The following is a 27,337-nucleotide window of genomic DNA, read 5'->3' as shown; positions in this document are numbered from 1 at the left end:
TGAGAGGAAGCAGAGACAGGAAAGGCGGAAGTGGGTTCCATAAGCAGCTGCAGGGGTCCTCGTAGGATCCTGGCCTCCTCGGAGGGTAGTTAAAGCTGTGATGTGTTAAATCTCACTGTCAGAGGCCACAGCCGCCCTGTCTGCACCTTCAGGAAGGGCCAGCAGCCCATTGAGATCAAAGAAGATGGGAAGTATAGCTCTGGGACAAGTGCCATCACCCGGGGCCACAGCAACGCTGCTGGTGCCGGCCTGGGATCAGACCAAACCAGCGTCAAACCCTGATTCCATGGCTAAGCCCTGCGACTAAGACTCTCTGTTCCCGTTATGCAGAGAACGGGGTGATGACCGCCACCTCCCAGGATTACTGTGAGGGTAAATGAGAAGATGCGTTGGGACGTGTTGGCATAAAGTCTGTACGTAAAGGGCTGCTCAAGTTATGATGATGATACTGTCATTCTTAAGTTGAGTGTCATGTGAAGAGTGACTGAGATAGTGATTCAAATGCTCAGCTCTTGTGGTAAAGTCTAATACTGTAGAATATATTATGTTATAAAATAATACACAAGAATATAATACAATAATGTATAATATAGTAACATCACTAGTGTGTCTTTACTGAGCAGTATGTGTTAGCCCTGTTCTAAGCACTTCATATGTACTAGGCTCAGTTAATCCTCACATCAGCCCCATGAGGTTCTATTATTACCCTCAGTTTGCAGGGGAGGAAACTAACACATCCAAGTCATACAACCAGAAAGTCTTGGCAGAGGGGCTGGAACCCAGGCGGCTGGCTGCACTGCACTCCCTTCTTGCCACTAACAAAAATTCAGAACATCAGACCTGGCACCCTGAAGCCTCTGCCTCTGGCTCGGCCCGTCCAGCGGCTGCACTCAGGGCTGTTGTCTGCTGCTCACCACGGTCTGTGGCCTCAAATCTTTCCTTTGAAACCTGCCTTGGCCTACGGTCTGCACCTACTTCCACTTTCAACATGCCATTTCTACTTTCAGCCTTCAGAGTCCTCACCCCCTGTTGTGTCAAGATCTCAAGACTGCCCCAAGACGCTCCGCTTTGTCTTTTAAGACCAGCCCCTTATTTCTGGCATCTGCTCAAGGAGTTCATATTCCCCTACCCACAGGGGTGCTCAGTCTGCCTATTTCTGGCTCTGTGTTGCTTTTGAACCCTACGGAATGAAAATGTTTTAAAATGACAGGAATGACACTTTTGGCCTTTACTTCTAAGAGCGCAAGACATAGTTTCCCAACTCTGTTCAGGGTGGTGGGACCCCTGGAACCCTCCTCTGCTTTGGAAGGGAACTTCTCTTTTATCTGTTTTATATACTTGGATTTCACGGGAAGTTTCATTTGAAAACAGGTCCTATTTTTAAAAACGTTTGAAAACCACTGAAGAGTCCGAACATATTTGGAATTACCAAACAGATATTGAGTCATCTCTCTGTTCCCTCCCCACCCAAGTCTTTGTAAGGCCCCTAGAACCCGGGCAGGGCACAGATCTGATGGTGAAGGACGTTTTCATCTTAACCATCCAGTCTCTCCCTTAAGTTTCCATTTGACTTTCCACCATCATAAAGAACATTTTTACCCTAAGGACAGACTGACTCCTTGGAGTGACCTTGACAGTTCATAATTTAGAATTTCAAGAAGCCATTCTCTAGCTTGTAGAGTCCTCCAAATCAGGAAAATAAGCACAGAAACATGGTAAACTCTTAACTGTTCATTGGAGTCCTCTGGGGTAGCAGGAGGTAGGACACAGCAAGGACAGACGGACTTCTGAAGAGCCTTACCTGTTTTTCGATGAAAGCGTTGATTCTCTGTAGCACCCCCTCGCATGTGAATTCATATGGCATGTACGGCTCAATCTGCAGAAACACAACACGGTATCATGAAAGAGGAAGACACAGGACATGCAACACTTACCCAGTCCTCCACTGATTCACTGACACTCAGGTGCCAACACCTGCAGGGATCCTTGTGAGGGGCTAAGACCATGAACTTGGAAGTCAGCAGACCTGGCTTCACAACCTCATTCTGCTCCTTATCAGCTGTGGGACCCTGAGCAAATGATCTACCATCTCTGAGCCTCAGATCCTTCACGTGTAAAATGGTGATAAGAAAAACCCATTTATTGGAACGTGTGGTAAAGATTACCGGGGGAGAAAAAGGGCTTGGTTCAGTGTCTAACACACAGTAGGGACTCAACAGAAGGTGGAGAGTGTCACTTGTTAGAAGGTAAGCTCCATGGGGCAGGGTCCCTGGCTGCTGGGTCATCTGCATCCCGGTGCTGAGTGGGGCGGCACATGTTGGAACCAGCAAACATCTGGTGAATGAATGCATGCTCCCTGCCCTGAGAAAGGCACATGATGAGTGGTTTCAGGACCCATGACAGTGACAAAAGCTTTGTTTTGCATTAGTAGGTGAGCACGTTCCCGAAGAACTCATGGTGCAAAAACAGAGTGATGAAGTGCCCCAGAGAGTTCAGCTAGAGGGTCCCAGGAAGTTAGAAGGTCAAAGCCAACTTCTGCTCATGCTAGGCTTTTAAGGTCAGCTATGACTCCAGCAAGCCAAGACTGAGGAGGGCAAAGATGCGGAAGACTTTCCAGGGGGGAGCATTAGTGGGAGATTTGACATGAAAGAAGGACAGCAGGAGGACAGAACTAGGATCATGGAGACTGATGAGACAGGCTAGGAAAAGGTTCACTGGATTTCCACAAAAGATTTGTGATTTCTACTCTAAGGAGCCTAGCCTTTACTTGAGGGTAGCAAGCAACGTAGAAGGTGCTTCACTGGGGTAGGGGAGGCAATCGGATCAATACTGTGACACCTGATGGAAGGGGAAGAAATGAGGGTTGGAGCTCTGCAATGCCTGTGCCAACACTATGAGGCCTACGTCTTCAGGAGCAGCCTGCTGGCATTATTAATCTGAAATGGAAATTTCACTTGGGAGAATATGGCCAGCAATCCAGTCTGTTACAGCTTCCGAAAGCCCAGTAGCACTTATCAGTACATTCACTACCTCCCTCTTAAGTCTACACTCGCCTATCTCAAATCTACAGGGTGGAGATCTGGACAAAGCATCTGTGAGTTGAGACCTACGAAAAATGGGACAATTGACAGAGAAGACGCCCTTCTGGAGGCAGCCAAGTAGTTGTCCTCAAGGCAGCTTCCCCCGTTTTCTGTGTGTGTTGATTCACACGTTACATTTGAAATCTTCTTCAACCATGATTAGTAATTTCATAACATATCTTTGAATGCACAATTAGATGACACATCACATGGGCTGTACCTCAGACATCCCTGCCCACATCCATCCAGAGAGAGCCAAAAGAGGCTGAGCCATAAGTATTGTAATATCAGGGTAGGACTATTCTGCATGAGCTGAGGTCCTTTTGTTCCTAGATAGTTTATCTCAGAAGAGCTCAAAATGCTTTAACTGACTTATGTCTTCCAAGCTGCGTCTTCTCATCTCAAGCTTTTGCACTTGCTGTGCCTTCTCTAACCCAAACACAGTCCTTTACACCAAATGTAGACTTTTTCTTTTAAAGAATATTTATTTAATGACCTTGTGAGTGACTCCAGAAGCTTTCTCTAACTGTCTAGAGATATGTCTCTTCCCATGTTTGTGGGAAAAGATATGAAGGAATAAGAACAACAACAACAAATGTACAATAGAGGACTTTCATATTGGGCTCATTTATAAGGGGATAAGTAGGATTTCTAGAGTGAGGTAAACAAACATCGGTGGGCCATCTGTCACGCGACTGACAGATCCAGTTATATGGTGGGAAGCATACTGAATACTCAAGAGTCATTCCTACAACATATTCTAAAGGGTATCCATTAGAAATGAAAGTGCATCAATTCAAAGGGCTTATGCAATAAAAACAGAAAAACGGCTCTTCCTGTGTCCTCCTACCAACCAAACCCAGTTTAACCAAAGGGGATGTGACTCATTAACTGCTCTGTGGCTAGTTCACTGTTTTGAAAGATAAGGAGCCAATTTTCCTATAAAGGAAAAGCAAAAAAAAAAAAAAAAAAAAAAAAAAAAAAAAAATGAAAAGAAAGAAAGAAATTGTATTCTTAATCCAACTTTGCCAGTGAGTTCCACTAGCCACCCTGCTGTGTACAGAAGCAGGGCCCTCTCTGTGAGAAAGCGCCCCAGAGCCCCGGCTTTGGGAATACTGAGCACTGGCTAGCCTCTGATGTTGGATCTGCTGCACAGATTGTGTGCGTGTGTGTGTGTGTGTGACAATTTTCTGTAGGACAGTCCTTAAGGAACAAGTCAAGGTCTTTTGGGGGATGAATGAAAGGGAATGTTGAAACCACACCAGTCACTGAGAATCCCAAGTGGGGTCAGTTACGGAGAAGCAGGGGGGAATGTGCTTGGTTATCTTGCTGGTGGACAAAGGACTGTTACTCATATGGCCATATGAAGGATGCCTGCAGGCTGCACCATGCAGTCCCTGCTGGCCTTGGAAACTTTCCCTACCCCCCATCTTTTCGTCCATTTTCTCCTCTTCACCTCCCTTACAGTGGGATTTCCTGTCTCTAGTATTACTCAGCGTTCTAAGTCAGAGTATGACTTCTACAGGGAACTGCTCTCTGATATCAGTTAACCTCTGCATGGTCCCACCTGACAGGTGGCTTGGCATCATTCAATGACAGACGGTCTTAGAAGGTACCAGAAGTCCAGGGGGTGAGTCTTATCTCCTCTATCTACTAAGCACAGAATTTTAAGTCAGACATTTCCTGGAATTTCTCTTGATGATTTCAAATGTAAAATAGGTCATGTCATTCCCCTGCTCAAAACTACCCATCATACTCAGAATAAAATCCAGAATTCCTGTTGTGGCCTATTTAGAGGCCCTACACACTCTGGCTCCTGCAGACCCTTTTATGGTCTCCATTACTTCTGACGGGAAATTGGCGGTCTTTCATACTGTTATTCCCCTGAATGTAATAAAATTTTCTCTGGCTGCTTTCAAGATTATTTTCCTCATCTTTCGTTTTTGGCAGTTCAGCTATGATGTATCTAAGTGTGTTTTGCTCCATATTTATCCTGCTTGGCCTTCACTGAGCTCCCAGGATCTGTAGGTTGATGTTATTCATTAATTTTAGAAAATTCTTAGCATTATCTTTTCACAAATATTTCTTCTAGACAGTCTCTCCTCTGAGATTCTAATTACACATAAATTAGGCTGCTTGATATTGTTCCAGAGATCTCATATGCTCTTTTTTATCTTGTTCTTTTTTCTCTAATTTCAGTAATTTCTATTGATAAGTCTTTAAAGTTCACTGATTATTTTCCTCTGCTGTGTATAGTCTGCTGATAAGCCCACTGAAAGAGTTAATTTCTGATATTGTACTTCTCAGTTCTAGCATTTTTTCATTTGGCTTTTAAAATAAGTTCCCATCTCTCTGCTGAAATCCCCCATGTATTCACATACGTTGTCCACCTTTTTCATCAAAGCTTTTTTTAAAAAAAATTATTTATTTATTTATTTATTTGGCTGCATGGGGTCTTAGTTGTGGCAGGCAGGTTCCTAAGTTGCAGCTCGCGGGCTCCTTAGTTGCAGCATGTGGGCTCCTTAGTTGCGGCACGCAGGCTCCTTAGTTGTGGCATGTGAACTCTTAGTTGTGGCATGCACATGGGATCTAGTTTCCTGACCAGGGATTGAACCCAGGTCCCCTGTATTGGGAACACAGAGTCTTAGCCACTGGACCACCAGGGAAGTCCCCAGCAAACTTTTTAATACATTTATCTCAGCATTTAAAATTTGCTGTATGGTAATTCCAACATCTGAGCCATCTCTGAGTCTGGTTTTATTGATGGTGTCCTCTCTTAATGATGGGTCATGTTTTCTTGCTTTTTTGAGTGTCATGTAATTTAAAATCTTGTAATTAAATATGAGAAAGCTTGGCACCAAATTTCTGACCCATTTATAACAAGCATAAGAATTATAATGATAATAGTCTTTGTATTAATTTCATTCCTTACTTTCTCACTCTAGTCTTTCCCTTTACTTCATTTAATGCTGTTTTTCTTTTTAAATTTTTTCTTAATAAACTAGTCAAAAATATTAGTTTCAATCCAGGTTCTACTACTTACTAGTTGTGTGATTTTATGTAAATTACTTAATTTCTTTAAACCTTAATTTTCTTATCTGCAGAAGGATTAAATGAGATAAGGCTCATAAAGATGTACAGAGAGAGATTCTGGAGGTATAAAAAGAGCTTCTCCCTACATATGACCTACTATTATAATTACTTTTTTTTCCCCCTTAAGTGGCCTTAAATGGTTTTAGGGAAAGGGTTGGTCAGGGTTTTAAAAAGGGGAGCGGTAGATGTTCCATGAAGTGAACAGAGCCTCATGTAGGAGTGGACAGAACTCAGCACCCACTTAGTGCTTTATGTGTCAGGCATTCCCATGAGATTTTTGTTTAACAAAAGGGATCTATTATCTAAAAAGTTTTGGACTCTATGATCCAAGATTTTCTGCCTCTATATTAGCTTTCAAATTACTCCTCTTGAAAAGCATGCACACTTAACTAAGTGTTGTGGGTTGAACTCTGTCCCCCCCCACCAACACCGCCAAAAGATATGTTGAAGTCCTAACCCCCAGTGCCTGTGAATGGGACCCTATTTGGAAATAAGGTCTCTGCAGATGGAATCAAGATAAGAAGAGGTCACAGTGATTTAGGGTGGGCCCTAATCCAACATGACTGATGTCTCTATGAGAAGTGGAGAAAACAGACAGACAGACAGACAGACAGACAGACACACACACACACACACACACACACAACACACCATATGACAGCAGAGGCAGAGATGAAAGCATTGCAGCTGCAACCCAAGGAATACCTGGGGCCACCAGAAGGTGGAAGAGGCGAGGAAGGACCCTCCATGAGAGGCCTCAGAGGGAGTACGGCCCTGCCGACATCGTAATTTCAGATGCCGACATCTAAATTTTTTTTTTTTTTTTTTTTTTTTGCGGTATGCGGGCCTCTCACTGCCGTGGCCTCTCCCGCTGCGGAGCACGGGCTCCGGACGCGCAGGCCCAGCGGCCATGGCTCATGGGCCCAGCCGCTCCGCGGCATGTGGGATCCTCCCGGACCAGGGCACGAACCCGTGTCTCCTGCATCGGCAGGCGGACTCTCAACCACTGCGCCACCAGGGAAGCCCCCGACATCTAAATTTTAATTGCAGCCTCCAGAACTGTAAGAGAATAAATTTCTGTTGTTTCAACCACCACTTTGTGGTTCTTTGTTATGGCAGCTTTAGAAGCTAGTACCCTAGAGGACGCTGAGACTGAAGAAAGAAGAGCCTTCGATCTCTGCAAGAAGGATCCTCTGGTGGGAAACTGCAGATGTGCAGCAGGGACTTGAGTTGGCCAGCAGTACCACACTCACTCGGCACTTCATCTCTTGGCTTGGCCACCAGAGGTCTGGAGGACTTCTGCCCTAAACTTGAGACTGGGGTGAGACTGTACACGTCGCTGACGGGAAGCTCTGAGCAGCTACCTCAAAGCTCAATAACTAGACCTGCTCTAAAGGGACATGGATAACACACTGGAGTACTCTTGTTCCCCAGGAGATGTGCTCAGTAAGCTGAAACTGGCAGTTGGGAGGGCCCCATTTTATTCCCCAAAGGGGAAAGACAGCTCTTTCTTTACATGGGCCAACTGGCAACTCCTCCTGGGATACACGTCTTTCTAGCCTCTTCCCCTTGACTCTCACTGTTCCTCTAACTCATGTCTTTCTGGGCTCACTTCTCAGTTTAACTTTGCAGATTCCTACTCATGTTCTGAGACTTAACTCAATGCTGCATTCTCCAGATGTCCTTATAAGGAGCAAAGAAGACAGAAATAGAAAACAAACTTATGGTTTCCAGAGGGGAAAGGAGCGGGGAGGGATAAATTAAGACTTCGGGAGGAGCAGATACAAACTATCGTGTACAAAGCAGATAAACAACAAGGACCTACTGTATAGCACAGGGAACTATATTCAATATCCTGTAGTTAAACCATAATGGAAAAGAATATGAAAAAGAATATATGTATTCATATATATACACATCTGAATCATTTTTGTTGTACACCAGAAACTAACACAACATTGTAAATCAACTATACTTCAATTAAAAAAAAAAAAAGAAGCAGAGAAGACAGACACTCCTCCATCTCTGGCATGTTGGTCTTGGCACTGAACATACTCTGCCTTACTGTGCTGATTTGCATACATCTATTCCTCGCTCCCTTCATGCCTCCTATCATCCATTAGGTACATCGCTATGCTGGGTCCTGAGAACACAGCAGTGAGACAGATATAGTTCCTGCCCATGTGGCTTACAGTCTAATGGAAATCCAGACTATCACTAACAAAAGAATGTTATAGTATTACGTTAGCCAAGACATGGAAACAACAGTCCATCGACAGATGAATGGATAAAGAAAATGCGGTGTGTATGTGAACACACACACACACACACACACACACACACACACAAACTGGAATATTACTCAGCCATAAAAAATGAAACAATACCATTTGCAGCTACATGGATGGACCTAGAGATTATCATACTAAGTGAAGTCAAAGACATATATGATATCACTTATTTGTGGAATCTAAAATACGACACAAATGAACTTATCTACGAAACAGAAACAGACTCACAAATACAGAGGACAGATTTGTGGTTGCCAAAGGGGTGAGGGGTCAGGAGAGAGTTGGACTGGGAGTTTGGGATTAGCAGATGCAAGCTATTATCTATAGGATGGATAAACAACAAGGTCCTACTGTATAGTATAGGAAACTATATTCAATATCCTGTAATAAACCATAATGGAAAAAGAATATGTAAAAGAATGTATACACATGTACAACAGAATCACTCTGCTATACACTGGAAATGAACACAACACTGTAAATCAACTATACTTCAGTAAAAAAGAATGTTACATTATTTATACGTAGTACTGACTTAATACTCCTGACTAGACATTTATTATGAGATTGACACTGCACTTAAGCACTTTATATTCATTACCTCATTGGATCCTCTCAAGTACCTGTAAAGTAGGTGAAATTAGCCTACATCAGGGATAAGGAAGCTGAGCCTCCGAGGTTAAGTAACTGCCCGAGGGGACACTGCTGGACCCCAACCCAAGTTGTCTGATTCTGGCGTGTCCTCACAACCACACCTATACTGCTTCTCTTAAAAAATTATAACAGAGTAATCGCTGCTCTGATAGGGGGAGGACAGAGGGCAGGATTTACTGGTAGAATCCAAGGCAGTCCCAGGGTTGGGAGAGAGAATAACTTGACCCATCCCTACAGGGTGGTAAGTTTCCTACAAGCAGGGAGTCAGCCCCGTTTATGCTTATGGAAGTGAGAGTCCCTGAAAGTGGTTCAGAGGGCGCTCTGCACACAGTAGGTACTTAATACATGTCTGCTGAATTGTTCTGGAAAGTCCAGAGATGTTAGTTACTTATACAAAATTTTGTAAGATGTTTAGGTAGAAAAGCCAAATAAACAGATGCTATAAAAAAGATTTCCCAGTATTTCCTTAAAGTCCTTTTCCTTCTCACTTTTTTTTTTTTTTTTTTTTTTTTTTTGCAGGGGAGCGGGTCTATCTTTTCTGATCTTTGGGAGAGCTACATAATGAGGTTACTGACACAAGTAGAATTCAAGTTTCTATTGCTGTGTCTGGGACCCAGGAGCCATGTCGAAAGGGTCTATAGAATCCATGCACACATCTGGACACCAGCTCTAATTCCATTTTACAGAACATCCACAAAAATCCCCAGGCCAGTCCTACAGCTGGGCCATTTTCTAATTTCAGAGTCAAGCTGACATGGAAACATTCTAATTACTTGAACGAGGGGCCTGTGATGCTTTCCACATGATCCCGTTCACATCACAAATGGGGGAAAATGGAATAAAAGAAGTAACCTTCTGACTTAAAATTGCTTTCACGGCGTCCTCCACCTCCTCCTGATTATCGAGGTCAACAGTCCAGACGTGTGGCTGGCCGATGAACACTTCGGCATAAGGATGCTGGGAGGTCAGCTGGAAAAGAAAAAACAGAACACCTCAGTCTCACAAACACTGGCTTTTTTCATTTTTCAACCTTCTGTGCTAGGTGAAGCGTTATGCTTTTTACAGTTCCGAGCTGTACCTGCGTAGGTAATGTCATTTCTTGTTTTTGACCCTGGACGATCGAAACCTCCTAAACACCCCGTAAGCAGATAACAATAAAAGAGGGAGGGTTCCACAGCTTTCTTTCTTTCCTTTTTGTTTTGACCAGCAGGACATCTACTGTCAGGACCACCTGGATAAGCAGGCACAGTGCTGACGGGTATAGGTAAGGACTCTGAGGCTGTAAAGTGTGCCCGCTGGCAACAGTTGGCGGTGCCCATGGGTGCCCATCAGGCTCATGTGGGATGTTTTAAAAGACACACGGCCAGGCTACGCTGTCTTAGACCCTTGGAGCTGGGATCTTGGGCACTTTGGAGGGGTTCCTGGGAGTCTAGGGGTCCCAGGAGGGCAGCATGTGGGCCGTGGCCCTGCGTGAGATGACATCCACAGGGCAGGTCCGGTGATGGCTCCTCACCTTGAGTCCCACTTTGGAGAAAGAGTCAGAATGTCATAACCAGGTGACATGGAGGCTGTTACAGATGGCTTCAATCCCCCAAATCACACCAAGAAATAATGAATATTTACCCTCAGTCATAGCCCAGCCCTGAAAATCACCTAGAGCAAACTAGCATCTGTTATAAAATACTGGTTAGGAGAGACAGATAAGTACAAGGAAATTACAATAAAGTTGTCATAGGCTTTAAAGTCAAAGAAGGACACGTAATGGCACATATGAAAAGTGACAGAAAGGGAAATAATGCTACCAGAAAAAGAGAGAATTTTGGAATAATAATTAGCATAACACTGGAGCCTTACGAGTCATAAAGGCAATGTGTGATCAGAAAAGCAAGGAAAGGCAGCTTTTGTTTTAAAGGAGGTTTTATTTTAAAAACTAAGGGTGGCCAAAGAAACCCACAGGAATATTAGCAATTCTCAGTTCTTAAAGAATCCGTTTTTTAAAGACAGTTAAATTTACCCCTCAAACTTATTCCCACCTTTATTCTTGTATCCTTTTAAGGCTGTGGTATAATGAAAGCATTCTGGTGCATTTTCAGTTCTCAAAGTTGGCGGGTGCTGCCCCAACCCGTGGCTGAGGACCAGGGATGCCAGACGACTTGAGATGTGTGTGACCGTCCTGCACAGGGCAGAGCTGTCCACTCCCCACAGGCCTTCACATGCCCCAAGCTCTCAGGTGGGTTCACAGAAGCTGACTCTTTGGCACAGTCTGAATATACACTGAGTTTTCCAGGAACATAATTGCCATGTAAATAAAGAGACGTTTTATTGGGAATTTCACCAATAAGCCGTTATCATTTCAGAAAAATCATGGCAGCAAAGTCAATGCCACGCAGAGGATCTGGGTCTCCAGTACAACATACCCAAACCAATCTGTATTTTTTTTTTTTTGCGAAACGCAGGCCTCTCACTGCTGTGGCCTCTCCCGTTGCAAAGCGCAGACTCTGGATGTGCAGGCTCAGCGGCCATGGCTCACGGGCCCAGCCGCTCCGCGGCATGTGGGATCTTCCCGGACCAGGGCACGAACCCGTGTCCCCTGCATCGGCAGGCGGACTCTCAACCACTGCGCCACCAGGGAAGCCCACCAGTCTGTATTTGAAGCTGTCACAGTAATGCCAATCACATATATCTGTGTGTCTACATGTAGGCACCTTTTTATTTAGCTTCTCTTTCTTTAATGTCAATTATAAGTAAAAAGGGCTGACCAGATTCAGCTCAATGTTTTATTCTTCTTAAATACAAACATATTCACTGTAAGGAGGAATGAGACACCATGATACCTTCTAGTGTGGTTCATGGGTATGATACAGTATTTCTGGACTACATATACACAAAATATCTATTACCTTATAGCAAAGTATTTTCCTTTTACTTCTCTTTCATATTAGAGTTAGAGAATCAGTCTTTGTTAAAATTACATATGTTAGCAGAGGGTATATTTTTCATTTCAGGAGTGAAAAGTAGATGTTATAATACACTTAGAATAAAAGAAGGTGTTGAGTCTGGAAGGGTTGAGGCCAAGCTGGTTCTTTTTTTCTTCAGATCCCAATATACTCAGAGGACTGGGTGACTCAACTGGCACCTCTCCAGCTTGCTCTTGGCCACCGTTCTCTGTGTCTTACCGCACCAATGGTGTGCATGCATTACTCAGGGGGGAAACCCAGAAGATAAATTACTGGGCCTCCACTCTGAGCCTTCTCTGGCCCCCACTCGTGGAAGTCAGGCGATTCTGAGGTGCAGGTATCCTAGACTTTGCTTCTGCCTCTTCTGCCAGAGTCACGCCCCTCGATAGCCTGCAGCTCCTCATGCTTCTGACATATACCCTCTTTCTTTTGCTCAGCTGTGTGGTCAGGGATAGAAGAAGAGTGCCCGCAGGCTCCTGGAGCTGGGGGAGCATCCTTTTCTTTTTCTCAGCACATATTTTACATTGAGCACGGATCAGTGAGGCCCGTCGGTTGGGCCAGGCACTGGGCTAATCACCTGAGCAGACATTATCTATCAGGTTTCCTGTGTACTGATGAGGATTCTGAGGGTTAGAGGGGCTTACAATTCCCCAAGACCACATAGCTAGAAAGCGGCAGAGCAAATTCAAATCTAGATCCTTCAACAAATTTTTACCTTTTGACAAAAAAGCAAGATGACAATTTTTAAAGGATGCTCTTGAGTTCTTAAGACAATGACCAAAAGAAGCTCAATGTAAACACCAGCCTTTTCATCACTTGCTTAAAACCGGCTAACCTAAAACAAAATCCCAGGACTGAATGTATGTCTGTATCAGACCTTTCCTGAAGCTGAGTGAAGTGTCACACCATTTTCATTTTGTGGCCTGGAGAACAAACTAATTAATCCTCCAAACTGAATCAGGGTAAATGAAAGTTGCCATCAATGTCACTATTTAGCAGTCTCTCTCCCCTCTGCCTTTTAAGGTCCCTGCTTATTTACAAGGTTGCTCTAAGCACTTGGAAAATACAAAATGCTGAGCCATTATCATTTTGTTCATTTACATTTATGGAGGGTCACTTAATTTTATGAGTAAGGCATTTTGTGATTCATTATTCCCCCTCTGAATCTTCCATTCCTCCTTGTTAGTTTATTGAGAACCATCTGATCTGAGCTATCGTATATCAATCAGTATATTTACTGGAGTATAGTCTGTAAAAGTAATGAAAATCTTATTAAATATGGGACATTGTTTCAGAGCGGCTGTTAAATCTCCAAGAAGAGCGCAAGTTCTCTTTATGGAAAAGGAAACCCTGGAGCCATAGAATTTCTAATGGTTTACAAAATGTCAGAATAATGATTAAGAACCTACTAATATGTTTCCCAATATAAAGAGAGAAATCCAAATTATATTACACTTAAAGTGTAACTTGAAACAACCACATTATACTTAAGGCATATGGAACTTCTCTTGAGTGTGTACACTGTGGTTTTAAAAATGGGTCCAATGCAAAAATAAAAACAATGCTTTTTGTTTTCTAAATACCAAGAAAAATTTACACTTCTCTTCAAATGAAGGCAAAGAGACAGATGCAATTTATATGGACCCATTTACATGGATCTATTGATGCTTAGCTCAAAAGATTAGCAAGGGCACAAAAAGATAGCTACATAATTATATACACTCTGGTTAAAATTTTTCTATTTGCTGAGAAAAAAAGGATACTTTCTAGGGATATTTGACCCTTAGAAATCTGTACAAGGGTTGATAGCTCTTTCCCAATTAAAAGCATCTTTGATCAGGGGGATTCTGTGAGCTGAAAGAGCAGAGTGGGGAGGCCCACCTGCCTGTGAGGTCAAGTTCACTGGCTCCTCTCAAAGCTGTGTCATGTCACTGGCTATCAGCCTGCTCTCTGCACCGTCTCCAGCGGAGAAGGAAATGCACATCAGATGGAACCTGCCCTCCTGCATAAAGTAAAGTGACCTGCTTGGGGTTTCCCTCCAATGCATCAACCTTCATGCTTCTCCAACTCAAAACCCGACTCTTCTTTTCCTATAAAGCACAGCTCCCTCACTATCCCCTTCTAGCTAACCCAGCACATTCTCCACCAGGCACCACTCCAAGTTAACTTCCCCCGCTTAATGTACTCAGCTATTTCCTTATGCATTCCCGTTGATTAGGCATTGCTCTTATCACACTTCCATATCAAAATCTGAGCTCCTGGGAAACAGGAAATGTGCCTTGGTAAGTTCCCCCAATGCACTGACTTAGTATCATAGGTCCTGTGGGGATACAATGAACATCTGTCAGCTGACCTCTGCATCCGAGCCCTCCCACGGGAGCCCAGGACTGATGGAGTCACCTGTGGGAGGTCACTTGCTGAGCAGCTGTTGAAAGCCTCTCCCAGTACCTTTCTAACTGCAGTCTCATTCCAGCACTGGTAGGACCATCTGAAAGGACAGCAGGAACCAAATATGCCTGAGCTCCAACACCTATTCCCTTTTTATGCCATGAAGAATGAAAACCTTCTATCACCTCAACCAAAAGCAAATTACTCAAGGATCACAACCAAAAGGATGAACATACTTTTCTCAACAATTTCGCACTGGCTGATCTGATCTGTGTAACATTACATCATTCACTGGGAAAGGGTTAGATTGTGTTTTAGAGGGTCTTAAATTTTTTTCAGGAAAAAGTACTCAGTTGTTATACAGTGTTATCAAAATCTTCAGAATTATCAAAATTTAAATTATTATCTAATTCTAATGATCAAGATGGTACCAAGTCAGTCCAAAATACTTTTTTTGTGTGTGTGTGGTACGCGGGCCTCTCACTGCTGTGGCCTCTCCCGTTGCGGAGCACAGGCTCCGGACACGCAGGCTCAGAGGCCATGGCTCACGGGATCAGCCGCTCCGCGGCATGTGGGATCTTCCCAGACCGGGGCATGAACCCGTGTCCCCTGCATCGGCAAGCGGACTCTCAACCGCTGCGCCTTCAGGGAAGCCCCAAAATACTTTTGATGAATCATTTCCCAACGTCTTGTATATAGAAACCGCAGTAAGAAAACTGATGGGTTTCTTTGCTTTTCATGCATTAGTAAGTCAGACAGAGAAAGGCAAATACCATGTGGTATCACTTATATGTGGAATCTAAAAAAATGATACAAATGAACTTATTTACAAAACAGAAAAAGACTCACAGACATAGAAAACAAACTTATGGTTACCAAAAGGGAAAGGATGGGGGAGGGGGAGGGATAAATTAGGAATTGGGGAATAATGTGTACATAGTACCGTATATAAAATGGATAAAAAAACAAGGGCCTACTGTATAGCACAGGGAACTGTACTCAATATTTTGTAATAACCTATATGCGAAAAGAATCTGAAAAAGAAAAAATACATGTATGAAACTGAATCACTTTGCTGTACCCCTGAAAGTAACACAGCATTGTAAATCAACTATATTTCAATAAAAAATCATTTTTAAAGAGCCCTTAGCACATAGTAAGTGCTCCAATAAATGTTAACTAAGATGGTTATTATCATGAGAAAACAGAAAAAAAAATCATGAGGGAAAAATCATCATTAGAATATCACTGTAACAATGGTTGCAAGAAAGATCCACTGATACATGGTAAAAATAAATGGACAAAATTTGGAGGAGAACGAGGGTATTTGCATGGTCTCAGAGTACTTCCCCCAATATAGAGAAAAACAGTAACTTTACGGTAGAGAAACCTGGCAAACACGACCTTAACCAAGTGATCAAGGTTACACCACCAAGTAATAAGACACTGGTATCACGTACCCCCTGACATGATACACTGAGGCCACATGACTTCTGTGGGATTCTTGCCAAAAATGTGTAACCTCAAACTAATCAGGAGAAAACACCAGTCAAATCCAAATGGAGGGACAGTGTACAGAACAACTGACTGGTACTCTTTCAAAATGTCAAGGTCATGAATGACAGTGAAAGACTGAAGAATTGGCACAGATTGGAGGAGACTAAAGAGACATGACAGGTAAAGGCCATGTGGGAGCCTGAACCAGAAAAAGGATGTTAGTGGAAAAACTGGTAAAAGCCAAATAAAGTCCGCAGTTTAGATAATATTAGGGTACCAATGTTAACTTGTTGGTTTTGACAATTACACTGTGGTTTTATAATATGTTACCATTAGCGGAAGCTGCATGAAGCATATAACCAAACTTTGTACTCTTTTTGCAGCTTTTCTTTAAGACTAATATTATTTCAAAATAAATAAAAAGCAAGTTCCAGCAATTCCACTCATAGGTATATATACCACAAAGAATTGAAAGCAAGGACTCAAACAGATACTTGTACACCCACGTTCGTAGCAGCATTTTTCGTAATAGACAAGAAATGGAAACAATACAAGTGTCGATGAACAGAGGAACGGATAAACAAAATGTGGGCTATTCATACAATGAAATATTATTCAGCCTTAAAAAGGAACGATTCTGACACATGTAACAACAAGAACGAACCTTGAAAACATGCTTAGTGAAATAAGCTGGTCACAAACACTGTACGACGACACTTGCATTAGGCACCTAGAATAGGTAAATATATATAGACAGAAAGTAGAGTAGTGGTTACTCTTCTATTCAGGGCTGGAGGAGGGGAGAATGGAGAGTTACTGTTAAGGTACAGAGCTTCCGTTTGGAACAATAAATCTATGAGAGTGGATAGCGGTGATGATTGCACAACATTGCGAATGTACTGAATGCCAGTGAACTGTACACTCAAAAAAGGTTAAAATCTTCGTTTCTCACTGTGTATAATTTATCACAAAAAAGTGGAAAAAACATTGAAAATTACAAATAATTATCCAATTTAGGCAGATGTAGAACTTCAGAGACTTCCTACATTCAAACCTAACACAGGAATGATTTATTAGCCCACATGTTCTACCCAGAGCTCCGAAGTTTCAAAGTCAGTCGCACGCTAAAGCACAGATGCCTAAGTTGAGACATTCTCACTGCTGGGGAGCATCCTTTCAAACCTTTGCAAAGGGTAAGTTCTTGGGTACCAGACTGAAGGTTCCTGATCTGTGTTCTGGTACCTGCCGCGCAGCACGGGAGTCCAAACACTGTGTGCATTAAGTGTTGCTGAGGAATGACCCCCCCGCCCCTCCCAAACACTCCCCAAAATGAAGAACTCAAATTTACAATACTAGCAGAAGGAAAAAGCAAGTGTGCGCGCACGCACACACACATGCGCACGCCTCGTTAACCTTTGTCAGAGGTAATCTGGGCCATAGGCTCATCTTTTTAAGGATAATCTGTGCTCTTGATCTTCTTCCATCTGCTTTGGCCCTTTCACCAGTGATGGGGAGGGTCAAAGAAAAGAACTCTCAGAATGATCAACTCTATTAACTGGTAAGTTCTCTGACTGAAAGGTAAAGAATAATCACGGAAAACGTCGTTTATATACTATTTGGGGAACGGGGCAATGGGGTTGGGAGAACTGACCCAGAAAGGTTTAAAAGTAGCAGAGGTCGGCTTCCCTGGTGGTGCAGTGGTTGGGAGTCCGCCTGCCGATGCAGGGGACACGGGTTCGTGCCCCGGTCCGGGAGGATCCCGCATGCCGCGGAGCGGCTGGGACCGTGAGCCATGGCGGCTGAGCCTGCGCGTCCGGAACCTGTGCTCCGCATCGGGAGAGGCCACAATAGTGAGAGGCCCACGTATCGCAAAACAAACAAACAAACAACAATAAAAGTAGCAGAGGTGAAAAATGTATGCTTTAGAAACATGTCCCGGGAGGGATGCCCAGCAGTATCCTCCCCAGTAGACGGTCCCAAATGACATGGACACCGGGACAAATCGACACTTAGAGGCTTCCTCCTTGAAAGCAGCCTGGAGAGCCACTTACAAACTGTGCAGAAATAAATAAGAAATAACAAGAAATCAATCTTATGGGTTCTTGCACATACGTGTTTCTAACCAGATATAGAAACACCCAGCCTGGTCACTCACATGCTCTAAATGACTTTCGTTTATTGTCCCAAATAGAATCCAACTGCCTTCAATGGTGATTCATCACCCACTGTGGATTTTCAAGAGGACCTCCAAAGGCAATCCAAATAAGGCTTCAGCAAATGGTTCGAGCAATGGCAGGATTGCTTCTCTGGATGGCACCTGATGACAGTCGGCTAAAATACCAGGCATGCTATTCAGTCACCCCGATATGTCTTTTTTCTCAAGGATGATGATTCTTCAAGAAGGACCCCACGGCCCACTTTTTATTCCCCAAAGCTCCTCACAGAGAGTAGGTTCTTTAAAAATACCTGTTAAGCCCTTGATTTTCTTTTTATTCCATAAACTCTAATCATCCAGGAAATCAGAGTTCAGCTAATTGGAAGGCTGGCGATATCTGTTCAAATTAGGATGGAGACAGGGTAGGGCGAAAAGACCCTGTACTTTGTAGAGGGACGGATATAGATTGAAATCCTGGCTCTGCCACAACTTAGTGAGGGGATGTAATCAAGTCATCCATCTCTCTGAGCCCCTGCACACCCTTCTCCTTCCACCCAACTAAGTGAAATGAAGTTGATGATACCTACTGTCCAAGGCTCTGAGGTTCAAATGGGCTCCTAGCACTCAATAAATAGCTACCATTCATATGAGTGAAAGTAGAATGAGTTTTATAGATGCTTACCTCTCTCAGAGTTGGCTTGCCAATGAAAAAGTCTGTGTTTTTGCTGCTTTTGGGTGGGTTGAACTTGGGATTCAGAAAAGCACATCCATTTGCAATGGCCTCCAAGGGAGCCGGGCCTTCATAAGGGAACCCAAGTCCAACAAACAGCTGTAAGACAGAGAAGCACACCACAAGTAAACACATCCATCAGACTGGCGTCCCTGGCTCATGGGGGTCTCTTCTGGCCTCCTTTCCTGTGCTGATGCCTCTGAGACTCTGGTAAGTTCCCAGGCCCTGGTTGGGGGTGGATAAATGAGAAACCAGCTTACACGAGGACCTGAAAAACATGACCAGGGACCTTTAAGGGCCCAGGAAGCTGCTCAGGTCATTAGGAATTTCCCTCCTTTGTAAAAAAGTAAAGCAGTAAGTGTCAGGCTGGGCAGCTGAGGGGGTAGGGAGGTGGAGGTATTCAAAGAATAAAAACAACAACAAAACCCAAGACCCAAAAATAACCTTTCTGTAACTTACCAGGAGACATGACTGCAAAAACACTTGCTTAACTAAACAGAAGGTTTCTTCATTGAACCAAAGGAACAACAGGCCCTTTCAGTGATGCTGGGCCGAGGGGACAGAAAGGTCGCTCGGCGGTTTGATTACAGTTTACACGGAGCTGCATTAAAATGATGGTAGGTCAGCAAACATGGGTTTTCATAATGGGGTTTTCGCTGGGGGACACCAGCATCTTGGGTTTTATTTTCCCCTCAATGTGGGGAGAGGGTGTAGAGCTGTAACTGGGCAAAAGGCTCTTCCACCCCAGCAAGTAAACCACGAGTCGTCCCCACGGCAGACAAGAGATGGCAGCAAAAACACATCTCAGAGTCCTCGCAGGGACCACGGCTGAGAGCCTCTGTGACAAAGGAGACTCCCTGCAGTTCAGTGGCACTGACTCCTGGGTCCAGAAATGAAACATCATCTCATAGAAAGGCATCCTTGCATACCCTCCCCTCGGGGTATTTCACACCACTGGACGGCTGTGGGTCCTGATGGGCTTGGTCCAAGTCTAGGCTTGGTGACATGACCCACATGAAGGAGCCTATCCTGAAACCTCTCCAGTCTCCCAGGCACATCAAGTGGCAAAGGATAACCGGGTCCCAGGGTGTCCTTTCCTTCTGCCATCATGTTGGGGAACATCCACACGGCGATGCCCCGAGAATGAAGGATGCTGCTGAATTGGATACGGCTAGATGCTTGAGTCTCCTTTCCCAGGCCCTCTCCCCAGTAATCCTGTCTCTGCAGTTGCTTTAATTGAATGGTGATTTGCAATACTCCTGCCTAGAAAGCCCTGAGTCTAACCCCGGCAGCACTGGAAGATGCAACCCGTATGTGCTGGGCACTCAATTCCAGGGCTGAACACGCAGTGTGGCCCATGTTAGACATATTGGAGAGTCATGAAGCCCCCGCAGGGAACTTTCTGGGGCAAGAAACTAAAATCTCAGGTTTTCTGGAGAGATGCCCAATCCTATAACTGTATGTTCTTCTGCACAGAACAGGGTACTTAACCTTTTTATTGTTTTGGAAGAATAACCTTTCATATCCTGTAAACCTTGAGATGACCCTCAGGGGCGTCCACAGAAGAGGGTGCTGTGGAAGAAAAGCTTTGAGAAGCCAGCCGAGCTCTCACTGCTGGCTGGGCCATTTCTCCTGGAGCAGAAGACACAGGGGTGAGGGAAAATGTGGTAGCAGAGGAGCTTGGAAGCTGTCTGCCGTGAGGGCATGAAGAACTAGTGCCAAGACATCCCAGCTTTGTTAAATATGAAGAACCAAGGGTTACTACCCTTGAGGCTTTTGATCTCTGTGATCTGCCACCCCCAGCAGATTTTGGAGGGGGGGAGGTGTCGGCTCTCCAGGGAAAAGAGGACCTCTATCAGGCCGTGGCTGGGCTCAGGAAAGCACAGGGCTTCCAGATCCTGGAAGATACAGACAGGGGTCTCCGTGGGTTTAACCAGGGGCTCACAGTGTTTTCTGACCTCTGAAAACCAAGGCCTGCCATGAAGTACTGATACCTTCAACAACACTAAATTACAAAGAATAACTTTGGAGGAAATGTAGGAAGCACAATGGTTGTCTATTTAAATAGAAAATCCCGGGAAAAAAAATTTAATTAGCTCCTTCAGGCCCACCAATCTGAACCCATTAATTAAAAGGATTTGAGGCTGCTGCTTAATGGACTTGAATGTGACCTAGGCTTAATTATATGTGAATAACAATTTGCACCACCTCTTCTGCCCTGCTGGCATCCGTATATCTGACTACACATAAACACTTTGCGCTAACTCTCCAAAGCCTCACCATTTCAGAATGAAGCTAAAGCAAATACCACACAATTTCTTGGCAATGAGTCTTCTCGTCACACTAATTAGGATCATGGGAAATGCATTACTTGGAAACACCAAAATAACAGTTCTTTGTCACTTCTGTCAATAAGCAACCTTCCTTCTTGCTTCCTGTGTACTCACTACCTGTGACATTATAATGGAGCAGATGTATGAAGGTCAAATAGCACACTTGAGGTTTGAATGACAACAGGATAGGCAGAGAGGTCATCACCACCAAAGGGTATTCCATGAACCTTTGAGGGCTTATGGCCTTGCCACACGCTGGTACCTTAACCACACTGAACTGCTTTTCCCCTAATTCCCCACTCCCCCCAACATTGTGCTCGCGTACGGATTTCCTTAGCACAGGGGCAAGACAGACACTGCAAGAATGCATTCAAGTGCAGAGGCTTAACTCCTCAGGAGGACACAGTATATTTTATTGATACTTCATCTGGCTTCCAGAAGCCTAGAATGTAATGAGGATCTTCCAGACAACGGGACATCTCCAAGGCCGCAGCTCTGACTCCATCAATGAGCATTTCTAAACAGAGCTCTAAATTACATGCTCTAAAACTTAACTTTTGAACTAACACTAAGGAAGAGAGAACAGATGAAGCTCCAGGATTGGGAAGTCCCTACATGTCGACAAAGAGTTTAGTTAAACCACTCAGATTTTCACTCTGTGTGAAAGGAGAAACGAAATTGTTTTAAACCCCTAAGCGGAGTAGTTCACAATGAATCCTTTAAAGGTGGAAAAAGGTAGTTCTGAGATCAGGACAATGTGGTGATTAAGAGCACAAGCTCTGGAGTCAGGCTGACCAGGTTTCCCACCCTGACTGCATCATTTCCTAGCTCTGTAACTGTGGGAAATTGTTATATGCCTCTCTCTATGGATTATCTGAGGTCCACTGATAATGCATTCTCTCTAGCTATGGGCCTTAGTCAAGGTAACACAAGCTCTCTAAACCTGTCTTTTCATGTGTAAAGTGGTGAAAGTAATCGTGCTTTCTCTCATGGGGCTGCTCTAAGGATTCGAGGAGATATTTCATGGAAACGATGTATTCCAAGGTTTGGCACTTAGTAAATGTTCGCTAAACGCTAGTCCAAGTTCAAACCCAGGTTCAACTTTAAGTGCAGCACATGCACGACCTTTTGTTATCTAGCTGGAGTTTGCTGTGCAGGAGTTGTGGTTGTGGGGTTTTACAAGAGGTTCAGCACCTGCTTATGTGTATTTATGAGTTCTCTGTGTTTCATAAAGTAGCTGGATTACAAAACAGGGAGGAGCATCCATCAGAAGAGAGAGAGGACATAGTTTACAGTGACTGCCTCAAGCAAAGGCCAGTCCCATGAGCCACATGTTATGGCCAAGCCTTACTTGTTTATTCTTCACATAATGATTGGGAATCATTACACTTTTGATAACAGGTATCCCTTTTATACCTTTAAAAAGAATCCATACAAGGCTGGGTATGGAGAAAATCTATTTTCCTGACAGGTGATACTTTTGTGTAGCCGGCAGGGTCCCCTCTCTGGACATCTGTCTTCCCTTTTGTACCCAACGCTGATGGAAGAAAAAACAGTGGCCAAAATCTCTCCCATATACGTTTGGCTACACCCTCTCCTGGGCTCCATAAGCCCCTAACCTACTCTACCTGAAGGCTGTCTCCTAAAGGCCTAGAAGGGCAAAGGAGACAGAGACAATGATACTTGCCAAGCACGTTTAAGCACCCCAGGTCAGTCAGTCTCGGCCACTAAATCAAAGGTCATTTCCTGGAGACCAGCTCACTGGGTAGACTCTCAGACTATGCCCACTACGTAAGTAGCCTTCCAGAAACAAAACAGAAAAACCAACCACAACATCAAGATCACAAGTCCCTGCCCTTCGGTCATTCGGAAGCCCCAGCACAAAATCAAATGCATTGCAATTTGCATTGCGAAAGCATATTACCCTGGAGATGGGGAGGAAGAGAACATTCAGATACATATACAGCTGTAGATGCCGACCATCTTCAGCTGTGCCAGCATGCAAGTTCCGCCACGAAAAGGCAGCTCAGGTGCACCTCCTTGGAGGAGCTGTCCCGGACTACCACGCTCACACCAAGACCTCACCAGGCCTACCCGTCAGCTCCTAACGGTGCGGAGGCATCACAGGCCTGGCTCACCACCGCAGTTAAGATGGGCTCTAAGGGAACCGAGGTCAGAGGACTTTAGTGATGAAGAAAGAATTCACGAAAAGGGCTTAACACAGGGAAGGGTTCGAGAAACGGTCGTTACTGTTGCAGTAAAACCCCATGGTCGTGCCCCGTGATAATGTGAATGGGTTGTGTGTATTTGGGTGTGAGGAGAGGTTAATGAATCCTGTGTCCGTACCTTTCTCATTCTGTATGCATATGTGGGAGGGGAGGGCGGAGGATGGAGTGTGTGTGCATGTGTAAGTGTATGCAAATTATTTTCCATCTAGTTGGAACGGGAATGGCTTTTGGGACCTGTCACCAGGATGAAACTTGCTTGACTGCCTGAGGTTGAACACTGGAGGACCTGAAGTAGACATGGAAGATGGGTCGCTCCAGCAGTAAGCTTGCTCTTGGGCTCTCTCTCACAGGGCCTGAGGATGTGGGCAACACCACGGAGAGGCAAGCATGGCATATCAGAAGGACAATGTCCCTTCTTGGGGAGATCTTGGAGATCTAGGCACATGATTCAGGAGAAAAGCAAGAAATCACTCCTAAGGGCATGGCCCCAAGATCCCAGATGGCGAGTGGATTTCGTCTGGACTCCTTCCTTCATTCTTCATACGGTTATCTGAAGGCCTCTGCAAGCCAGGCCCTGAGAAGGTACCTCTCAACAGAATAAGCAGAGCCCCTGGGTTCTCATGGAGCTGCACGAGGCTCTGGTCCACTGGTGGTGGCTGCCTTGGGCCCTGGGGTTTTGAGAGAGCTTGTGCAACCACATCCAAGCTTGTAGGAAGAGCCACGGTTGATACGGGAGGTCAGACCCAAGGATGGAATAGAACAGGGACAGTAGTACATACTGCCTATCTTCCAACCCTGCCCGGGCTTCTAGGCGAGTCCCACAGCTAAGCTGCTGAGCTGACGTGGGAGGGAAACAGGGCTGCCATGCCCCATCCAAGGGCTGGAGGGGGAAATGGCCAGAGTTGTGTGCAGAAAAGGTGTGTGGCAGCAGCAGGAGAAGCAGTTGCTTCTTCCTCTCCTTTCCCACAGCCAGATTTGTTCTCAACTCTCACTGTCAGAAAGGGAGGTATGTGTTTGGGCTCACTCCAAATGCTCCTCCAAGCCAGTGTGGGATGCGAATGCCCCAATCTGTAAGGAAATTCCCCTGGTGAGACTGGGGGAGTTGGGCACAGGGAGGGGAAAATTAGGAAGGAGAAGAAAGAAATCACGTTAAGAGAGATGGGGACTGAAGCCAAAAATAAAAACACGCTACCCCAGTTCAGTCCTTATTTGCTGGCTTAAATTGCTCTCCTGGAGTTTGCTGGCCCAAATGACTCGTCTCTGGTCTTTTGATAAATAATGAATTCATCCACATTTATATGCCTATTAGAAGAGACTTCTACATTCAACAACTTCCCAGCTCCTGAGCCCCGACTTGAGGGTTACGATGAATCCCTCCCACCTCCATAGGCTCTGTGGGCCCTTCATGAGGGCCCCTCCTCGCACGCAGGGACATAATTCTGCTGAGGAGACAGTTTTCTGGGCTTGGTGCAGAGACTCAAAGATTGCTCATAAAGAAAAATAATAAGACAAAAGCTGATTATGCATCAATCATTTCAATATGTCTCTAGACCTTGAGGGGCACCCGACTTGCTTCCCTCTCCCATAACGAGTCTGAGAAACGTGCAAATCCCATTCATTCCACACACATTTGCTTCTCTGCATCCCCAGTTCTGCACTTTCAATGTGGATTGGAATAAATCACTTTTAAATTGCTCAGAGACACCGAGAAAGGAGTTAGAGGCAGAAAGGGTTATAAGGGCAAAGCCTGACTAGTCTTTAGTGTCATTATTCCAAAGCCCAAGATTCATTCATTTCAGTGCTGCTGCTGTGTTCTGGGTAGCCTCAGCAATACAACTGCCTCATTTTCATCATATTTGCCAACGGTTTTAGCCACAATTCCACTCGGAGTCCTTTCACATATTCTAGTCTTCTGAACAGGAAATACAAAATGGGATCAGCGACATCCTCTGAAAGTACCAGTTTTTCAAGGATAAACAGATGACCCTTACACTCAAAATTCCAGCTGTAATCCTTGGGTAATCTCCGGCAATCTCCGACCTCATGGCCTAGGCCTTCCAGGCCTCTTCTCTGTTGCTCTCCAGACATCAGGGACCTTAGTTAGCTTCAGCCTATCTCTCATTCTCTGACAGGGTAAGTGGACAGTCTGTAAGTAAGTGTTCTTTTAAGATTTGTAAGGCTGAGTAAGACATTCACACAGCTGGGTTAATAGAAGCGTGTGGGACAGTGATGACAGAGAAGCAGCGCTGCCAACTGTAATTTTAAAGGAGCTTGAGCTTCTCCCACAATCTGATGTGGGGAAAAGTAAAATGAAGCAAAAACAGCATTGCGGCTAAAGAGCCCGGACTTTCTAATGATTCTAAAATGTCCTCCTAAGACAGAAGGTGAACAGAAAGCAAACAGTGCAAACGGGGGAGCACTGGTGATGGCCACCGTCATCAGACTGCAGATGACCTTGTAAAGAAATAAAATCTTAATGAAACAAACCAGATCTTTGGCCAAGGAGAGAAATTTATCAAGTGAATTTGTTCATGGCATCACACACATGACTTGGGAGGTAGAAATGATCAAATGCATTTACCTATGGAGAAACCGAGGCAGAAAGGAGATGCAGATTCTTTGGGCTTGTAAGTATGCACTGAATGTTCTTAAGTGTGTATGTTTATTCATGAGGCTGGTACGTCGAGGGCCTAGCAGAGCTTTCACTTGCAATAAAAAAATCACGAGTCAGGGTTACCCCCAGGGTGACCTCAGTGACAATGGACAAGCCCAACTCTCTAGTCTATTTCCTCCTGTTTAGAATAAAGTTAACAGTAACACCTGCCCTGCCTACCTCTGAAGGGTGTGGTGAGAAGTAAACAGGACAGCATATATGAATATGCTTTCCCACACTGAAGTATCACACACACTGATCAGAAATGCTATGATGCCACAGAAGCTCATCCGCTCAGCCTCTCCCCTCTACCTTGACAATGAAAATGACGTCAGGACCAGAGCTGAACAATTCACTATTGATAATGCAGGGCAGGGATCGTGCTTGTTGTCTTTGCTCCTGGGTCCCTTGCATGATGCCTGGCACATAGGAGCTGCTAGAGACACTTGTAAAATTCACAAATAAGAGCTTATTAATAAACATGAATTTTCATGATATGTATTGCAATCCTCTTTACTTATCTAAATAATTTACTGAAGTCTGATATATTTGTCTAATACCTGTGATGTTATTGTGTTCAATACCGTAACCCTTTTAATGGATTGCAGTATTTCACCTAAAGAACGTGTAGCATTTAGTGGCAGGAATCAGGAATCTATGCCATAAACATGTGAAAAGGTGCTCTACCTCACTCATAAAGAGAGAAAGGTAACAAACACTGACTGATAGACTGTATAATATCTACAGAGCCATTTTGGCTATAACCTTTAAAACTAAAAATGTATATATCCTTTAGCCCAGCTATTTCTCATACGGAAAGATTTTTAAGATATATACGTTTAACTTTTTTTAAAAAGAGCTTATTAATAAACATGAGGAATATATCAACGTGCCAGCCAACGCTTAAAGGCCTAACACTGATCTATTTGCAGGTCCGCTAACCTCACCGGGTGCATCCACATCAGAATTATAGAACGGACAGAGACCACTGGATGGACGCCCCCAGGATGTGAAAACACCACGCTCATCATGCTACTGAAATGACCGTCCATCAGTTATTCCTACCCACCTACCCACACCACGTGGCCTGAATTCTACATCTGTGACATTCAGACCCTCAGCCCCTTATCAGATTTTATCTTCCACTATTTCCTGACACACAGACTCGCTGGCTTGGTCTCTTGACTCTCCTGGGTGTGTCTTCTCCACCTCCACCACCTGACTCACTGCCGTCTGCGCCAAATGCCAGGTGCGTCCACAGCCGCGTCCTTCATCTCT

The 27,337-nt window shown here is 44.4% G+C and overlaps 1 protein-coding gene across 3 annotated transcripts in view; it reads right to left on the bottom strand.

The window, feature by feature from the left end:
• The window catches only part of MGAT5 (alpha-1,6-mannosylglycoprotein 6-beta-N-acetylglucosaminyltransferase), a 389,028-nt gene that overhangs the window by 21,180 nt on the left and 340,511 nt on the right, over nucleotides 1-27,337 (bottom strand). For all 3 annotated transcript variants that reach the window (XM_067025906.1, XM_067025907.1, XM_067025908.1), the window contains 3 exons: nucleotides 18,798-18,944; nucleotides 9,971-10,087; nucleotides 1,802-1,876 (listed from right to left, as the gene is read on the bottom strand). In XM_067025906.1, the coding sequence (XP_066882007.1) occupies nucleotides 1,802-1,876; nucleotides 9,971-10,087; nucleotides 18,798-18,944 (339 nt within the window). The remainder of the gene's footprint in view (nucleotides 1-1,801; nucleotides 1,877-9,970; nucleotides 10,088-18,797; nucleotides 18,945-27,337) is intronic.

Source organism: Kogia breviceps, chromosome 2, assembly GCF_026419965.1.
Source record: "Kogia breviceps isolate mKogBre1 chromosome 2, mKogBre1 haplotype 1, whole genome shotgun sequence".
NCBI lineage: Eukaryota > Metazoa > Chordata > Mammalia > Artiodactyla > Physeteridae > Kogia > Kogia breviceps.
This window is presented reverse-complemented; position numbering and strand designations above follow the sequence as displayed.